A 17,575-nucleotide genomic window follows, 5' to 3' on the forward strand; every position below is an offset into this window, starting at 1 on the left:
AGGAACCTCACTGATCATTATGAGGAAATAAAAAGTGTCAGAAAAAATTGGAACACTGAAGCTGCTTGTATTTCGAAGAAAAAAAACCCTTAAGATAGGGAAAACGTCGTTAATCTTGCATTCAACAAAGCCAAAATCGTTCACTTAATTGCTTCCATTAAACGCCTGGAGGGTTCATTTCTTTCACTAGACGAAACATAAACATAATTCTAACAATTTCAAGGAAAGATGTGCCAGGAATATTGGGCGATATTATATTATCAAAGCTTTCTCGAGCTCTGAAAATAAAATCCAGTAAAATGAGGGAAGTAACAGCAGTTCTTCAAGGATAAGTAATACATTGGAATCTACCATGAGGATCGAAAGCAATGACATCTGTGAAGTAGACTTTATGCACTGGTAACTTCATGTAGTGTAGAGCGTACAATTTCTCGCTACAAAAATGTTTTTAAAGGACAACGAGAAGTTTTAAACAGTGGAAAATTTATGCATGTATTGACTGTGCATAGTAGCAATTCAACTTAAAAAATGAACATTTTGTTCTGTGTTTTGCATAAGTAATTCTGACTGTTAACACTAAAAATACGAACTTTGGTTCAAATTATGTTGTGTTGATGTATGTCAACTTTGAAAAAAGTTTTTGCAACAATTTCACGGTAATTGTTCTGATTTACTTTTGTGTAATTAAGTTTGTAATGTCAGATCAACATAAAAATGACTAAAAAGTAAAATCCTAAAACATGCTAAGTTATTTGTTTAAAAAGGCTAAAAATTATGTTCACAAAAACTAAAAATCCGGGCTCTAATATGACATACGAAGGGTTCAGAATGAGTAGTGTTATATTATGAAAAATATATCGCGTATTCAGACCATTTGCAGCTATAAACTCGTTCTCTTTTCTTGACTTTGGTGAGTGACAAATGGCTAAAAGAAATACCAAAATCTAATCGGCTTAGGGTTTCTATAAATGAAATAGTTGCTAAAATGTGTCTTAACTTTCCCCTCGACACTGTTACACAGATTTTCGTTACCTTATCAGCAAATATAGCAACAACAGTAATTGTTTCACTGTTATTTATTTAATAGGTTTTGTCAACATCCATTTGTCAGCGTCCATTTACCATGTCTTTCACGCGGACAATGAAACTGAAAGGAAATCACTCCAAAATATTTTGTCAAGATATATTGATTCATTCAGTGTTAGATATAGGAGACTTATGCGAACGCAGCTAGGTTGATGGCACCAGTTTTAAAGCTGAGTCCTTCCATTTACAATATTGCCATACTGTTTCCTTCTTCATAGGATATTTTTCGAAACAAAAATTAGTCCTTTCACCTCGTACACGACTACAAAATCTAACGCATGAGCCTTGCTCGAAATAACCGGTAGATGATTTCTAAACAATGAAGACAAAGAAAAGACTGAGTAATCGTAATGTTCAATAGGTTACAACTATACTTTGCCTCAGAGTAAGAGAGTGATTACAGATACTTTTCACGAGAAAATACACTGACCAGCCAAAACATTATGACCATTCACTACATTTTGAACGAAGCCGTTGTGCTGACATAGGGGGCACAGCAGAACCGATCGGCAGACGGTGACAGGGATCTGGTTTGATCAATGCAATTCTTGTGCGTAGATTGGGAAAGCAGGGGATATATCAGAACTTGATAACGGCCAAATTGTGATGGCCAGACGGCTGGAAATTTAGCGTCTCGGAAACAGCGCGATTTGTCAGGTGTTCCAGAGGTGCCGTAGTTAGTGCTTTCCGAAGGTAGTAAAGAACGGTGCAACCAGGTCCAAACCACAAGATGTGGGCGGCCACCTCATTAAAGGTGTCGAACGTCGTAGACTGTCGAGATTGGTACCACAGGATAGGGTGCAAACTATGGTACAATAACTTCAGACTTTAACAGTGGACACAGCACAAGTGCCTGGCCACACAGTTAACCGTACTGTTGGATATGGCCCTCCGTAACCAACGTCCCATACTATATTAATGTGAACCGCACAGAATCATCAATAACGACTAGAATGGATAAGTGAACATCATTATTGGACTGCAAGCAATGGTACATAGTCCGTTGAATCACGATACTATCTTTACCACGTCGATGACCAAGTTAGAATTCGTCGCCTTTCAGGGGAACGCTGGATGACATTGGTTCTATTGTGATTTGGAAAATCTTAATCTTTTTATCCATGAGCTCAACATTGCGTGTGGAGGGTACTATGATGAATCCTAGCTATCGCCAGGTCATTACTGATCACACACTCTTATTAATGTCGGCCAAATTTCGAGCTGGAAATGGCATCTTTCAGCAGAGCAAAGCTCCTAATCACAAGCTCAATTGTGCTGCAGTGGTTCGGGGACCACAGTGGTAAATTTCAATTTCTGCAATAGCTTTCAAACTCACCCGACCTTAACCCAATTGAATACCTTTGGGGTGACATTGAGCGTCAGATCCGAGCTCATCGACATTCTGCGCAAATTTTACAGGAATTAAGTGACTTTTGTGTGCTGATGTGGTGGTCCACGCTTCCAGCTACTTACCAAGATCTCTTGAGTCCATGCCAAACCGCATTGCTGCTGTCGTGCGAGCTTGGGAATGTAGTCATAATGTTCTGGCTGGTCAGTGTACATGTTACAAACAGTTGAGAGAAAATAAGTTCAATGCTGCTTTTCCAATAAATATCTACTGACATCAAAAGGTTGAAAAACATTTTTCTTTAAAGTTCCAACAGTCGTTCACCCTTTGTGTTATTTTGTATGTTTTATTTGGTGATAGGTAAATGGAATCGTCTTTCAATCTTAATGTTGTTGTAATGTTAAGTATTAAGATATCTAACCTTAAAAAAAAAAGTAAGTTTTGGTATTTCATCTAATCAGGTTCGAAGTTAATTCGTCGACATGAACTGTCATGTATTTTAATAATTTAATCACTGAGGGCGTTAAATCAGAAAATTAAAAAGTCCAGCTTAGTTGCAGCTAAGCTAGGTTGCAGAAAAATACACCATCAGAAGTGATTATAAAATTTGTTGCCTAGAAAAAGGTCCAAGAAAGGACCAAGAAATAACTCATATAATCACAATAGAGAACCTCAAATTGCTGGGAGATCACCTGGTTGTCAAGAAGAAAAATGACTCGGTAATGGTTTTCTTCTTCATCATTACATGTTAAGTTGGATTCTTGTACATATGTCAAATTGTACCACTCATAGAATCCAATACTTAAGTTGGGAATTTTGCGTTATCATGTGAATTTTTTATCTCTGGTTCTTGTAAACACAAATTAATTCTTTATATTAATTCTCAAAAATTATGTACTCATAAAACAAAATAAATAGTTGGTTAATTATTACTGTAATAGGAAGCAATAAGAAGTAAGTCTTTCTTTTCTTTTCTTTTCTTTCTTTCTTTCTTTCTTTCTTTCTTTCTTTCTTTCTTTCTTTCTTTCTTTCTTTTTTTTTGAAATTTGGTTTTCCTGGAAAAACTAGACACGTGGAAATACGCATACTTTTATGAATATTATTTATGTTTAGTACGCAACGGGCAACGGATTCTATTTATTTAAAGTTTATACAAATAATGAAGAAAAGTGATTTTGTATGATTCGAAATTTCACTTTTTTTTCTACGTACAACAAATGAAACGTGCTACTTGTATACTCATTGAAAAATACTACTCTCTCTAATTAAAATAAAAATTTCCCATTTATTTCTACTTACACCCACCGAAGCATCCCTGTGGCAAAGTGTGGCGAAGCCGCTCCTTCCACATTCAATTGATGCAAGCGAAGTCTTTCCAGACAGCGGTTGTAATGTTTCAGCTCAGCTTGATACATCTTCCGGATCTCGTCGAAATGATGAAACTCCTTCCAAAAAGAGAAACAAATAGAGGTTATAGTAGGCCTAATGTGTATTGGAATTCAATAATTATAACAAGTACCGTATATTATAAACACGTAGAGAGAAATTTAGAGGAGCATGCCCTCATTACTAGCAAAAGAGAACATACTGCATATTCAGTGAACGCAATTAAAAATCAGTAGTGGTGAATATTTCGTAAACTTACAATTTCAGTTTGAACTGATACATTGTATTGACTAGTTAAATGTAATGTGGAAATTATCATTAGTACATCATTTTGTTCCCCAGTACTATACAAGCGTTATGGAAGTTCTATACCAATAGTTTCTATAGACACATTTTTATTTGATTTTCATTTTCTTCTTCTTTTGGCATTGAATCGATCCCCGATCCCTCATCTTACCAATACATCTTGAGTATTTATATTGTCTTAAATGTTGATTTTAATAAGAGTAATTTAAGTACAGACTGCGAGACAATGATTTTTGATAACTAATCCTACACTTTTCCTACCAGAGTTCCAAAACTCGTTCTACAAGCGTTTAGTTCAAAGTTAAACTTTTTGAAACTAAGTTCTTAAACTTTAAAAATATTAAAATGTGTTATACTCTAATGTAAACTTTAGTTGATTATAGAAAAAATAGATATCACAGACATTAGATATGTTTATGTCACTAAAAAAAATAGAAAATTACAAAATATTGCTTATAAATTCACTTTTGGAGTAGAAGGATTACTGTGAAATTTAAAAAGGTTTGTTTATCGAACATATGCAACTTGTGCAACAAGTCCTTTACACTTAAATAAAGGAACTAAAAACACACTCAATAACAAACATCTTTTACATGTCTAAGATCTATGAGTACTGGGAAAATTTATAAACAGTTTGGATATAAGATCTCACTTCTTTTAAAGAGAAACAAGCCCTTTTTTTAAAAAATAAAAATTAAGCTAACGTTTGCCTTTATCATTCAGGAAGAAAATAAGCTTGAGGTATGGACATTTTTATTTTGTGTTTGTTTATATTCATCATAAAATATATTTTAAAGAACAAGTAAATGTACAGAAATTAATCCATCTTGGCCCTTAAGAACAATATTTTGGTGAAACAACGTGTAACTTATTACTGAAAACTGAATAAATATAATACGTTATAATAAATGGATCAATAATAATCAGATGGAACCAGTTATTCTGTACTTATTTGGAGCCTTATTTGAACAAGCGTCGGACAAGGACTGATAACTTGGCACGACCTCAGCAAAAGAAAATGGACATGAGATTTGGAACATGGAATATTAGAAGTATTTATAGGGCAGGCGCGTTAAAATCTGTAACGAGTGAGTTAGAGAAATACAGGAAGTTAGGTGGGAAGGAAATGGGTCTGAGAATTCCGGAAATTTTACGTTCTTTTACGGGGAAGGAAATAAAAATCACCAGTTAGGAACAGGGTTTTTCGTTCACAAACGAATATTACCAGAAATTAAACGGGTTGAATTTGTTACTGACAGACTTTCTTTTATTACTCTTAAGGGACGGTGGTGTGATATTATTGTTTTAAATGTACATGCTCCAACTGAAGAGAAGGGTGACGATATAAAAAATAGGTTTTACGAAGAAGTGGAACGGATATTTGACCAACTCCCGCGATACCATATGAAGATTCTATTAGGGGATTTCAATGCGAAGGTAGGACGAGAGGTTATTTTCAAACCGATTATAGGGAACGAAAGTTTGCATAAGGAAAGTAATGACAACGGTGTTAGACTCGTGAACTTTGCAACATCCAAAATCCTAATCGTGAAGAGTACAAAATTCCCACATCGCGACGTTCATAAATACACTTGGACATCACCAGACGGAAAAACACATAATCAAATTGATCACGTTTTAGTAGATAGAAGAAGACAATCCAGCATAATTGACGTCCGGTCGTTTAGAGGGGCTGATTGTGACACTGATCACTACCTGGTAGCAGTGATAAGACGGGAGAGATTATCGTTGAATAAAGGTAATACTCAATGTCCGAAAACGGAGAGATTTAATTTAAAGAAATTAGAAGAGAGCCAGGTAAGAGAGGAATACCAGATTGAAGTTTCGAATAGATTCTCGGTTTTAGAAGACTCGGAGTGCACTAGTGTTGAGGATTCTTGGATTGAAATTAGAGATAGCATTAAAAGTTCAGCAATAGAAAAATTGGGACACGCGGAAATACGTAGGAACAAACCATGGTTTGACCAAGAATGCATTAAACTAGCAGAGAAGAGAAAACAGGCAAAATTACGGTGGCTACAAAATCCGAATGAAATAACTACACAAAATTTCGCAGATATCAGGCGGGAAACTTCCAAAACTTTTAGAACAAAGAAACGGGATTTTTTGAAAGCTAAAATTAAGGAACTTGAAGATAATAGTAAAAATAAAAATATTCGGGACATGTATAAGGGGATCAGAGAATTTAAGAAAGGCTATCAACCTCGTGCTTATATATTAAAGAAATCTGACGGAACAGTTCTCACTGATACGGATAGCCTCTTAAATAGATGGAAAGATTTCTTTGACGATTTGCTGAACACGCAGCCAAAATCTAATGGGCGTGGAGAAAAGGAGATACACACCGCAGAACCGTATATTCCAGAACCCAATCGAATAGAAGTGGAAGTCGCTATAAAGAAATTAAAGAAACACAAATCTCCGGGTGTAGATGAAATTCCGGCTGAGTTAATTTTAGCTGGAGGTGAAAAATTGTGGAACAAGATACACAAACTCATTCTCCTTATCTGGAACAAGGAAGAATTGCCACAAGAGTGGAAAGAATCAATCATTGTTCCAATACACAAGAAAGGCGACAAAACTGACTGTAATAATTATCGAGGCATTTCTCTTCTGTCAACATCCTATAAAATCCTTTCAAATATTCTGTTAGCAAGATTGACCCCATACGCAGATGAAATTATTGGAGATTATCAGTGCGGATTTAGACGAAATCGATCAACTACCGACCAAATATTTACCATTCGCCAAATACTCGAAAAAAAGTGGGAATACAATACCCCGGTACATCAACTATTTATTGATTTTAGGAAGGCTTACGACTCGGTTAGGAGAGAAACATTATTCAACGTTCTTACAGAGCTTGGAATACCGAGAAAGCTAATTAGATTAATTAAAATATGTTTAAGTGAATCCCAAAGTAAAGTCCGGGTAGGAAAATTTTTGTCCACGAGCTTCCACGTCGAAAATGGCCTGAAACAAGGAGATGCGTTGTCGCCATTATTATTTAACTTTGTGCTGGAATACGCCATAAAGAAAATCAAAGATAGCAACCAGGGCCTAGAGTTGAACGGCATTCACCAGGTTATGGCATATGCTGATGATGTAAATTTAATAGGGGATGATAGGAGAACAGTAGAAATAAATGCAGAGATCTTATTAAACGCTTGCAGGGACATTGGTTTAGAAGTAAATGCAGAGAAAACTAAATACATGGAAGTGCGTCGGGACCGTAATACGGCAAATTGTGGAGGCGTTAAAATATTAAATAATACTTTTGATAAAGTGAATACTTTCAAATATTTAGGATCAATATTAACAGACGAAAATCATATTCACGAAGAAATTAAATGTCGACTAAAAGCAGGGAATTCGTGTTACTATTCGGTTCAAAATCTCTTGTCGTCGCGAATTCTATCGAGGAATTTGAAGCTTAAAATATATAAAACAATAATCATGCCTGTTGTTCTGTATGGTTGCGAAACATGGTCGCTTACTCTGAGGGAAGAACATAGACTGTAAGTATTTGAGAACAGGATCCTGAGAAGAATATTCGGACCCAAGAGGAATGAGATTGGGGAATGGCGGAAGCTTCATAACGAGGAACTACATAGTTTATAAGGTTTTCTCAACATTGTTAGAGTCGTCAAGTCTAGGAGGCTTAGGTGGGCAGGTCATGTAGCTAGAATGGAAGAAAGTAGAAACGCTTTCAAAGTCTTGACTGGTAGACCCATAGGAAAACGAGCATTAGGAAGACCTAGGCGCAGATGGGAGGATAATATTAAGATGGATCTCGCAGAGATAGGAATACAAAGTAGAAACTGGATGCAATTAGCTAAGGATAGAAGTCAGTGGAGAGCTTTTGTGAACGCGGCACTGAACCTCCGGGTTCCATAGGCCATAGCGTTAGTTAGTTAGTTAGTTATTTGAACAATTTTCACAAAAGAAATTATCTAATCTCGGTCCTTAGTAGGAATTGGTACGTACCAATTCCTACTAAGGACCGAGATTAGATTTTTTTTCTTTTGTGAAAATTGTTCAAAGAAGGCTGCAAATAAGTACAGCAGCAGAAATTATGTAACTTTTCTAGAAATTTCAAATTTTCTCACTCTTCCATGATATCTCGCTCACCTCGTCACCATGTATTGCAAGTAATACAAATCTCCTCCTAAGAAAGAGTAACCAAAAGCTTCCTGTAGTTTTTTTTTTAAATTTTTAACGCTGATCCTTCTTTTTTTCATTTCATTTTGTTTCATCCTTCCTTATTTTTTCATTTCTGGTCTCGAAGGGAAGGGGGGGGGGGTCCGGACCCCCTGGACCCAGCCTTGGTTACGTGCCTGATGTAGACAGATCCTTAACACACCTTTTGATGCACTGAAACATCATCAGGGTTGCCAATTCAGTGTTAATTTATGAAAACTACGATTTCCCTAGTTCCCCCTTACAGAGGTCTCATCCGATTAGTTATCGGTGGAAATAAGATATTCTTCTTTTCTGCTCCATATTTTGCAAGCTACTCCAACTAAACAAACTGAAAATTAATGACAGAACATCCATACGTATGAGTTATGTGTCAATTTACATGTTTTGCAAGAAAAAAAATTACACCTTCAGTTACATCTGACAACATTGTGTGATTTCTAGCGTACTTCAATCGTTGCTTCCTAGTTTAAAAATATATGCATTAACAAGGCTTCATTTTGGTATAACCATTACTTGTGTATCTCTTCAGGTTCAAAAGTTCTACTATCTCAAACTCCGGGTTGCATTGTACATATTGGACACCCTGTAGTATTTGCGTGCTTTCAAATATATGAGACCAGAACCGGTATGACATATCGGGACATACGGCCTTATTTGGACCATTTGTTTGATTCTGATCACAAGTTCATCCAGTATATAGAAACATGAATAACGTATTAACTATTTACATAAATTTGTAGCACTGAAACGTCACTCATTCCTATTATGTTACAGTAGGAGGGGTCCATATTTCAAGTACTGTAGATTTTTTTGTTTACAAGAAATAGTCTCAAAAGTAAGTTTAAGAAAGTAGTACGTATAATATGTTAAACAAATTACTCTTTACTCACCCAGCTGATCTAATGCCTAGTGAACACGTCTTTGGAGTACGGAGTCCCGGATTCAATTCCCGGCAGAAGAACATGGAACGCATTATGATAGTTTGTATTCCATCTTAAACAAACAGCTGATAAGCTTCAACCAATAACAACACGTTGCTTCAAATAGATAAGTTATCTCTTATTTTGAGACTCGGGCTATATTTAGGCACTCCCCAAAACAGAAATTGCCACCAGTTGTAGTCGAGATTCGAATGGTCGATTTCAAAAAAGGTAGGTAATTCTCATAACAGAAGGAAGAGGTTAGCTGAGGATCGTAGCAAATGGGAACTCTTCAATTGGTGGGAAAGGAACGTGTCAGTAATGTAACAATATTTATGATAAAATCTTTTCAAGTTCAACGTCCCACAATTGTACTCCGAGGCTAAAGGAGACGCTGCTGATGATAATAAACGAAATGGCAGAATGGAGAAAGTAGAAAGAAATGGGAGAAGCATAAGAAAACTCACGCAAAGAGAGAGGCCACCACAAAATCCAATTGGCGAGAGCTGGGATCGAACTAGGGACATTATGCACCATAAATGAGCCCTCTATCACTGAGCCACTACGGCCCTTGATAATGATGATTATGACATGTGTATATGAAAAGTTTTTGTGCATATGTTCTTGTGTTTCTTTTCAGTTCACAAAGATCAACGTGTCACTAAATTGCGGAGCGTAACCTGTGCTCTGAGAGTAGCTTAAGCTAGTAAATAGGAAAAAATGTGCATATAAAATTGCTCTGAGTAATCTTAAATGCATAAATACGAAAAAAAATATATGGGTACAAAATTGTTCTATGAGTAGCCTAGAAACGGCATAATTGCATTGAAATTTATTGATACTCGAAAAGAAGACACAACAATGTTTTGGACCTTGAAGCGAATCGAAGGAAGAATTTTGTTCTCAGGAGCGAGTCGAATGTTGACCAACTGACTGAATGATTTAAAGGAATGTTGAAGGAATACTTTTTATTTCCTCTTTCAATTGAAATAAAAAATAAATAAATAAACGAAAGCCAATCTTTTGCATTGCAGAAGCAAAATAAAGACCAGTAGGCTTGCTGAAGACATTAGCCATTTTTCAAGGTCTACCAGACAAGAAAAAGAGATAATTAATCGATGCTGGAGGAAGGATAAACAAAGCGCTAATCAATTAAACTGTTGTTTCAGTTAATGCCAGCAGCATAAAAAAAAGTCATCACCTACCTTGCCTTCTTTGTCCAACTTCCATTCTGTGTCTCGCATTGTGCTGTACAAGTCATTACGCAGACGTTGCAGATGCTTCACAAGTCGAATCAGTTCTGCCTGCCACACAAAACAAAAGGAAAGAACAGAGAACAGCTACTACATTCTCTAATTAGCAACTTCAGATCTTTAATGGATATACTAAAGGCTGCTTACAATTGCTATATCTAATAAACTGTAATAATAAGCTACCCCATTTAGATTTCTTCTGTATTAGATTGTCGCGTAGGCGGTTAATTCTCAATTTGAAATGCAAATCAGAAATTTACAACATACAGTTTTTAGAAATACTTACTACATTTATTTACAAATACAAAAATAATTATAACTTTTGCATTAGCTTTTATGTTTTAAAACATTTATCTCCCCGACGCACGCCACCTTTGTGAAGACACCTATGCGACCTGTAATACCTATAATGATTATTACCAATAGAATTTTCCTGTATTACAGAGAAAAGTAACGCATATTTTAGTATAATAGTAAATTTAAATGAACAATTATTTTTTTGGTAGTCATGTTTGTGAAATGATGTAATTTCAAGCCATGGTTGCGCTGGGAATTGAATGGTATTTACTGTATTCATACAATAATTTCATATTAATATGCAAGCCAAGAGTAAATGGAATCTGTACGGGAAAAGTGTCAAGAGCACTAACATGATAATGGCGAAACTTGAAATGATAAGAAAATAACACGTCTTATGTTAAACCCTCTTGCAAACAAGTGGCCTTACATTGAAAAGAAAAATAAAAGAATGAAAGAAATGTAGGATTTCAAAAGAGTTGGTTTGATTTACAACTTCTTCTGACTTTTAAATGAAAGAATAATGCAAATTAACATTACAACAAATGAGTTCTTATATCTAGAAATTCAACTTAAAAAACAGACAAAACTGCGGTGGCTCAGTAGTAGGGTGTTCACTTTTCGTGCATGGGGTCACTGGTCACTGGTCACTACCTTGGGCCAAATGAACTTCGTGATCCACAAACACCGTGTGCGTAGGTTCCTTTGTTTCCTCCCACTTTCTTCATTCCACTATTTCATTCATTCTCATTATCACCGTCTCCTCTTGTCTACCCGGGACAAGCGATAGACGTAAAACTAAAAGATTCATGTTCAGTGACCCACATACAGATTCACTAAAAGTTTCATTTTATGTTCTTTTAATTCTTTTCAGAATTTATAATTTTCAGACGTGAAACTACATGAAACGTGAACATTTAGAAATCAGTTAACAAGAGTCGGATTATCCAGAATTCGGAACCAAATTCATATCTCCCTCAACAAAGGAAACAATTGTAGTCACTTAGCAACGAGGAAGCTCGTTTTAGCGTTAAGCAAACTGTTCACTCAGACTGACAAGTCATGAAGTACACGTTGCGACTTCATTTGGGTTAAGCTATGAGAAAGTTCTTAAATAACCAATGTATACATTTTTTTTAGCTCCTTCGATATGTACAGTGTTAAGTTACCCTATCAATTTCCAATACTTTCAAATTGGTAATCATAGTCTAATAGTATATCAACCACGATGTCAAGTGGCAAAGGCCATGCAGATCTTCATTAACGCGTTTCCTCTAAATTAATTGCAGTTAATTATCTCTATAAGATAATAAATTTTAATTCACAAACAATACTCCTACACCACAATTTTGTTTTAAAAGGTTGGAAAATGTTTATACAATTAAACCAGTTTGAAATAGGGCTATTCATCTCTTACCTCACTTAATGAGTCCAAATCCAGGTTCATCGCTTCTGGAAAAGAGCCTGTGAATTGAATGGAATTATGAGTTCATTATTAGAAGTTACAGACAGCATATTACTATCAACAGAAAAATTTAGAAGATCTGTTGTTAAAAATAGAATTTTATTCTTATATACAATAGTGTTTATATACTTGAATCCGAGCTCTCTCTTTTTGACGAATATATTAGCAACAAATTCGACATTTTTGCGCCATGTAATTCAGATAATTTATGAGAAATAGTTACCCTCAGATCTGCCTATGTGGGTCTCCATCAATTCTATTGAAAAGTGGCTAATTTCGACGGGTCACCAATTTACAGAAAATAATTAGAGGCAATAACTATTAGATATAGATCATAACATACATATTTCTGATGCAATGGCTACTTTTTACCTGCGTATCAGTTTGTATATAGGGCTCAAACTTCTATGACCAAATATTTCGAAAAAAAGTATATGCATTTATACTTTTAAAAATGGCAAAATATGACCTAGAAGAACAGGAACTTAATACCATTGAAACTACATTCAGTGATGCCAGGTTCTCTTAGAATAGCTCTAAATAATATCAAATAATCTCCATACTCGAAAAATAAACCTACTAAGCGTAGAAAGATAAACAGAAAAGAAAGGAACAGGTACCATCACAAGTACTAGTGATGGTTCCAGTGAATGATAGTTTCATTCAAATCCCGTTTCACAAGGCCAAATGTTTCTAAGAAAAGATGTTTTAAATAATCTTGTTGACAATACTGCAAATATATTTCTGAACAGTAAGTGAAACTCGACTAAAATGACCAATCGGACCCAAATATGACCTAAAGATAAAATACGGTATGGTTCAAATATACATTTATATAACCAATAAAAACCATATTTTTGTGTTCACAAGAGTCAAAAATGTGTTTATATTTAGACAGACATGTAAAAATATGATAGGACAAAAATAACTTTACTCATATAAATTCAAATTTTGCTTCTAAATAACATATATATCAAAATTCCCTTATGATTATATGGATAGCCAGTGAATAGAACACATGGCCCAGGAAAAATGCAACTTTGATCCAGAAGACCCGGTTTCAATCTGATAAGGCTAATGTCGCCCTGATTTCATGTCAGGCTATAGATGCATTTCTCATATAGCCTTGGTGCAGGAAGACATATTAAGCTCCGAACTAACCAACCAAATAGCACATACCGTAACGTGAATATACTTTGCACCATCCTGGAAAAATGTTTCATTCGAGTGTGTTGACAACATCTTTGTATATTACGACGGAGAGTGACGGGATATCACGGACAGTAACGTATAGGACATCTACAAGAAGTGGCCGTAATTGAGCTATTACTTGCTCTGTGAGAAGACAGTGATGTTTACTGGACGGATTTACGCAAAAGATAAATCGAAATAAATCTTAGTCTCTATGTACTGTCAAGAAGTAATCGATATTAGGTTTGATTTCGACGTTTGTAAGACGATTTTAGTGTGAGTGGTTTTACTTTTATTCAGGCAATAAAGGAGTGAGATATATTGCTCTACAGTTTAGATAAGAATCCAGAATGGATTTACTTTGCACCATTATAAAATGTAGAAAATGCGATTATAGATCACCAGTATCAGGTGCTGAAAGTACTGAGACCAATAACAACAAAAACGGGAAGCGAAGGAAGCAAAAAGCAGAGTGAGTTGAGAAAGCGACACACGATGATTTACAAGAGTTAGATATACTAGTGTGATCCTCCTCTGGTATCGGTACTTCAAAAATATACAAGTCTAGCCCCAAACGTAAAGGAATAATAGTAGTAAAAATAATAAAGAACTTTTCGAAACTAGGGATTCAGGTAAAATATCAAGGCAGGTCTCTCTCTCTCTCTCTCTCTCTCTCTCTCTCTCTCTCTCTCTCTCTCTCTCTATATATATATATATATATATATATATATATATATATATATATATATATATATATGGGGTGTTTCAAAACAACATCAACGTTTGGGACGTGATTCCTGATACCAAGACAAGACAAACAGTATAGACCAACTTGGGTGCACAAACGCTTCCTTTCGGAGTTATAGGCTGCCGAAAACATGAAAAATAAACTTTAAAGGTCCATAGCTTCAATACTATGGAACCAACCGTAGTTTTATTTAGGAATTAATATGTTCCTATCCAAATATCCATGTTTTAGAATCCTACAGTGCTTCCCAACAATTTTTCTAGAAATGTTGGCGACTACTTCAAATTATATGCCGTAGCCAAATTCCCTCTACAAAAATTGTTGCGAGAATGCCTTAGGATTTTGAGACATGCATTATTGGATAGCGCACATATTAATTCCTAAGTGAAGTCTTGACCCGAGTATGGTAGGTCCCATAGTTTCGGAGCTATAGACTTTTAAAGTTCATTTTTTTCGTGCTTTCGGCAGCCTGTAACTTCGAAAGGAAGCGTTTGTGCACCAGGTTGGTCTATACTTTTTTGTCTTATCTTGGTGTCAGGAATCACCTCACAAACGTTGTCGGTGTTATTTTGAAACTCTCTCTCTCTCTCTCTCTCTCTCTCTCTCTCTCTCTCTCTATATATATATATATATATATATATATAATATATATATATATATATATATATATATATTGGAACAATTGGAAACCTTTGACGACCATGACAAAATCGGGATGCTGCTGGAAGTGGGCAGACAGTAATGATATTTTGGAATATTTCTGGGAAGATAGTACAAAATTCCCACAACGCGACGTTCATAAATATACTTGGAGCTCACCAGGTGGAAAAGCACATAATCAAATTAATCTCGTTTTAGTAGATAGTAGTTAGAAGAAGAAGACAGAACTAGCACAACTGATGTTCGGTAGTTCAGAGGAGCTGATTGTGACACTGATCACTACCTGGTAGGAGTAATAATAAGAGAGAGATTATCGTTGAATAAGGGGAATTTGACATCTAAAAATGGAGAAGTTTCATTTAAAGAAATTAGAGGAAGGTAAACGAGAGGCGAATACCAGATAGATGTGTCAAGTAGATTCTCGATTTTAGAAGGTTAAGAATGCCCTAGTGTTGAGGATAGTTGGATTAAAATTGGAGATAGCATTAAAATTTCAGTAAAAGAAAAATTGGGGCCCGCGGAAGTACATAGAAACAACTATGGTTCGACCAGGAATGGAATAAACTAGCAAAGGAGAAAAAAGAGTAAAAACTGTGTTGCATACAAAATCCAAACGATATAATTACATAAAATGTTGTTGACATCAGCTGGGAAAGTTCCAAAACTTTTAAAACAAAAAAACGCTATTTTTGAAAGCTAAGATTAATGAATTTGACGATAATAGTAAAAGCTAAAACATTCGGGACATATATAAGGGTAGCAACAAATTTAAGAAAGGGTATCAACCTTGCGTTTATATAGTAAAGAAAGCCGACGGAACAACTATCGCTGATACAGATAGGATTTTGAATAGGTGAAAAGTTTTACTTGACGTATTACCTAACACGTAGCTGAAAACTAACGTTCGTGGAGAAATCGAAATACACACACCAGAACCGTATATTCTAGTGCCAAACCTAACAGAAATAGAAATTGCTATAAAGAAATTAAAGAAACACAAATCTCTGGATGTAGATGAAATAACGATTGAGCTAATTTTGACTGGAGGAGAAAAATTGTGGAACAAGATACACAAACTAGTTCTCCTTGTCTGGAACAAGGAGGAATTGCCACTAGAGTGAAAAAAAGTCCTTGTTACAATTCACAAGAAAGGTGACAGAACTGATTTAATATAATAATTATCGAGCCATCTTCCTACTGTCAACATCCTATAAAATCCTCTTAACATTCTATTTGCAATACTGACCCCATACGCAGATGAAATTATTGGCGATTATCAGTGCGGATTTAGTCGAGACCGATCAACTATCGACCAGATATTTACCATTCGACAAATATTTGAAATGAAATGGAATACAATACTCCGGCATATCAATTGTTTACTGATTTTAGAAACGTTTACGATTCGTTAGGAGGGAAACATTGTACAGCATTCTTACAGAATTTGGAATACTGAAAAAGCTAGTTAGATTAATAAAAATGTTTTTAAATGAATCCGAAAGTAAAGTCCGGGAAGGAAAATACTTCTCCACGAGCTTTCACGTCGAAAATGGCCTGATACATTGAGATGTGTTGTTGCTATTATTATTTAATTTTCTTCTGCAGTAGGATGAAGAGAAAATCAAAGATAGCAACCAGAGTCTAGAGTTCTATGGTTGTGGCGAGGTTATGGAGTATGCTGATGAAGTAAATCTGATAGGGAATAATAGGAGAACAATAGAAAGAAATACAGAGTTTTTATTAAAAGCTTGCTGGGACAGGGTTTAGAAGTAAATCTAGAGAACTAAATACATGGAAATTTGCCGGGATCGTAATACTGCAAATTATGAATACCGGTACGTCAAAATATCAAATAATACTTTCGGCACCCACGAAGAAGTTAAACGTCGACTGAAAGCTAGGAATTCGTGTTATTATTCAGTTCAAAATCTTTTGTCTTCGCAAATTCTGTCGAAGAATTAAAGCTTGAAATATATAAAACAATAATTATGTCTGTTGTGTTGTGTGGTTACAAAACATGGTCGCTTACACTGAGTGAAGAACGCAGACTGAGAGTGTTTGAGCATAGAATCCTGGGGCGAATATTCAGACCTAAGAGGAACGGGAATGGAGTAAACTTCACAATGAGGAATTTCAAAATTTCGTATCAAACATTACGAGGGACATCAAGTCTAGGAGGCTCAGGTAGGCAGAAATAGGAATACAAAGATAGAAACTGGACCCAGTTGGTAGAAGAAAGAAGTCAGTGGAAAGCTTTTGTGAACGAGGCTTTGAACCTCAGGGTTCCATTGGCCATAGAGTTAGTTATTACCGGGAATATAAACCTATCTCACGTCAAGGTATGTATTAAATTCTAACTAACTCTATGGCTTATGGAACTCAGAGGTTCAATGCTGTATTCTCTCCATCTACTTCTATCCTTAGACGGATCCAGTTTCTACTTTATATTCCTATTTCTGCCAGATCCATCTTAATATTGTCCTCCCATCTGCATTTAGGTCTTCCTAATGGTCGTTCTCCGATTGGATTTCCAGTTAAAACTTTGAAAGTGTTCATATTTTCTTCCATTCTAGTTACATGGCTTATCCACCTTAGCCTCCTAGATGTGATGACCCTAACAATGTTCGGTAAACGGTATAAATTATTTAGTTCCTCGTTATGAAGTTCCCGCCATTCTCCATTAACATTTCT

The 17,575-nt window shown here is 35.5% G+C and overlaps 1 protein-coding gene across 2 annotated transcripts in view; it reads right to left on the minus strand.

Moving 5' to 3' along the window:
* The window catches only part of LOC145662668 (uncharacterized), a 148,590-nt gene that overhangs the window by 45,091 nt on the left and 85,924 nt on the right, over positions 1 to 17,575 (minus strand). Inside the window, exons 4-6 of one of the 2 annotated variants that reach the window (XM_081728470.1) lie at positions 12,238 to 12,284; positions 10,476 to 10,574; positions 3,740 to 3,879 (exon numbers count right to left, since the gene is read on the minus strand). In XM_081728470.1, the coding sequence (XP_081584596.1) occupies positions 3,740 to 3,879; positions 10,476 to 10,574; positions 12,238 to 12,284 (286 nt within the window). Of the gene's footprint in view, positions 1 to 3,733; positions 3,880 to 10,475; positions 10,575 to 12,237; positions 12,285 to 17,575 lie in introns of both variants that reach the window. The other variant, XM_081728469.1, reaches the window with a different exon arrangement.

Source organism: Thermobia domestica, chromosome 10 (genome assembly GCF_964235325.1).
Source record: "Thermobia domestica chromosome 10, izTheDome1.hap1.1, whole genome shotgun sequence".
Classification (NCBI taxonomy): Eukaryota; Metazoa; Arthropoda; class Insecta; order Zygentoma; family Lepismatidae; genus Thermobia; species Thermobia domestica.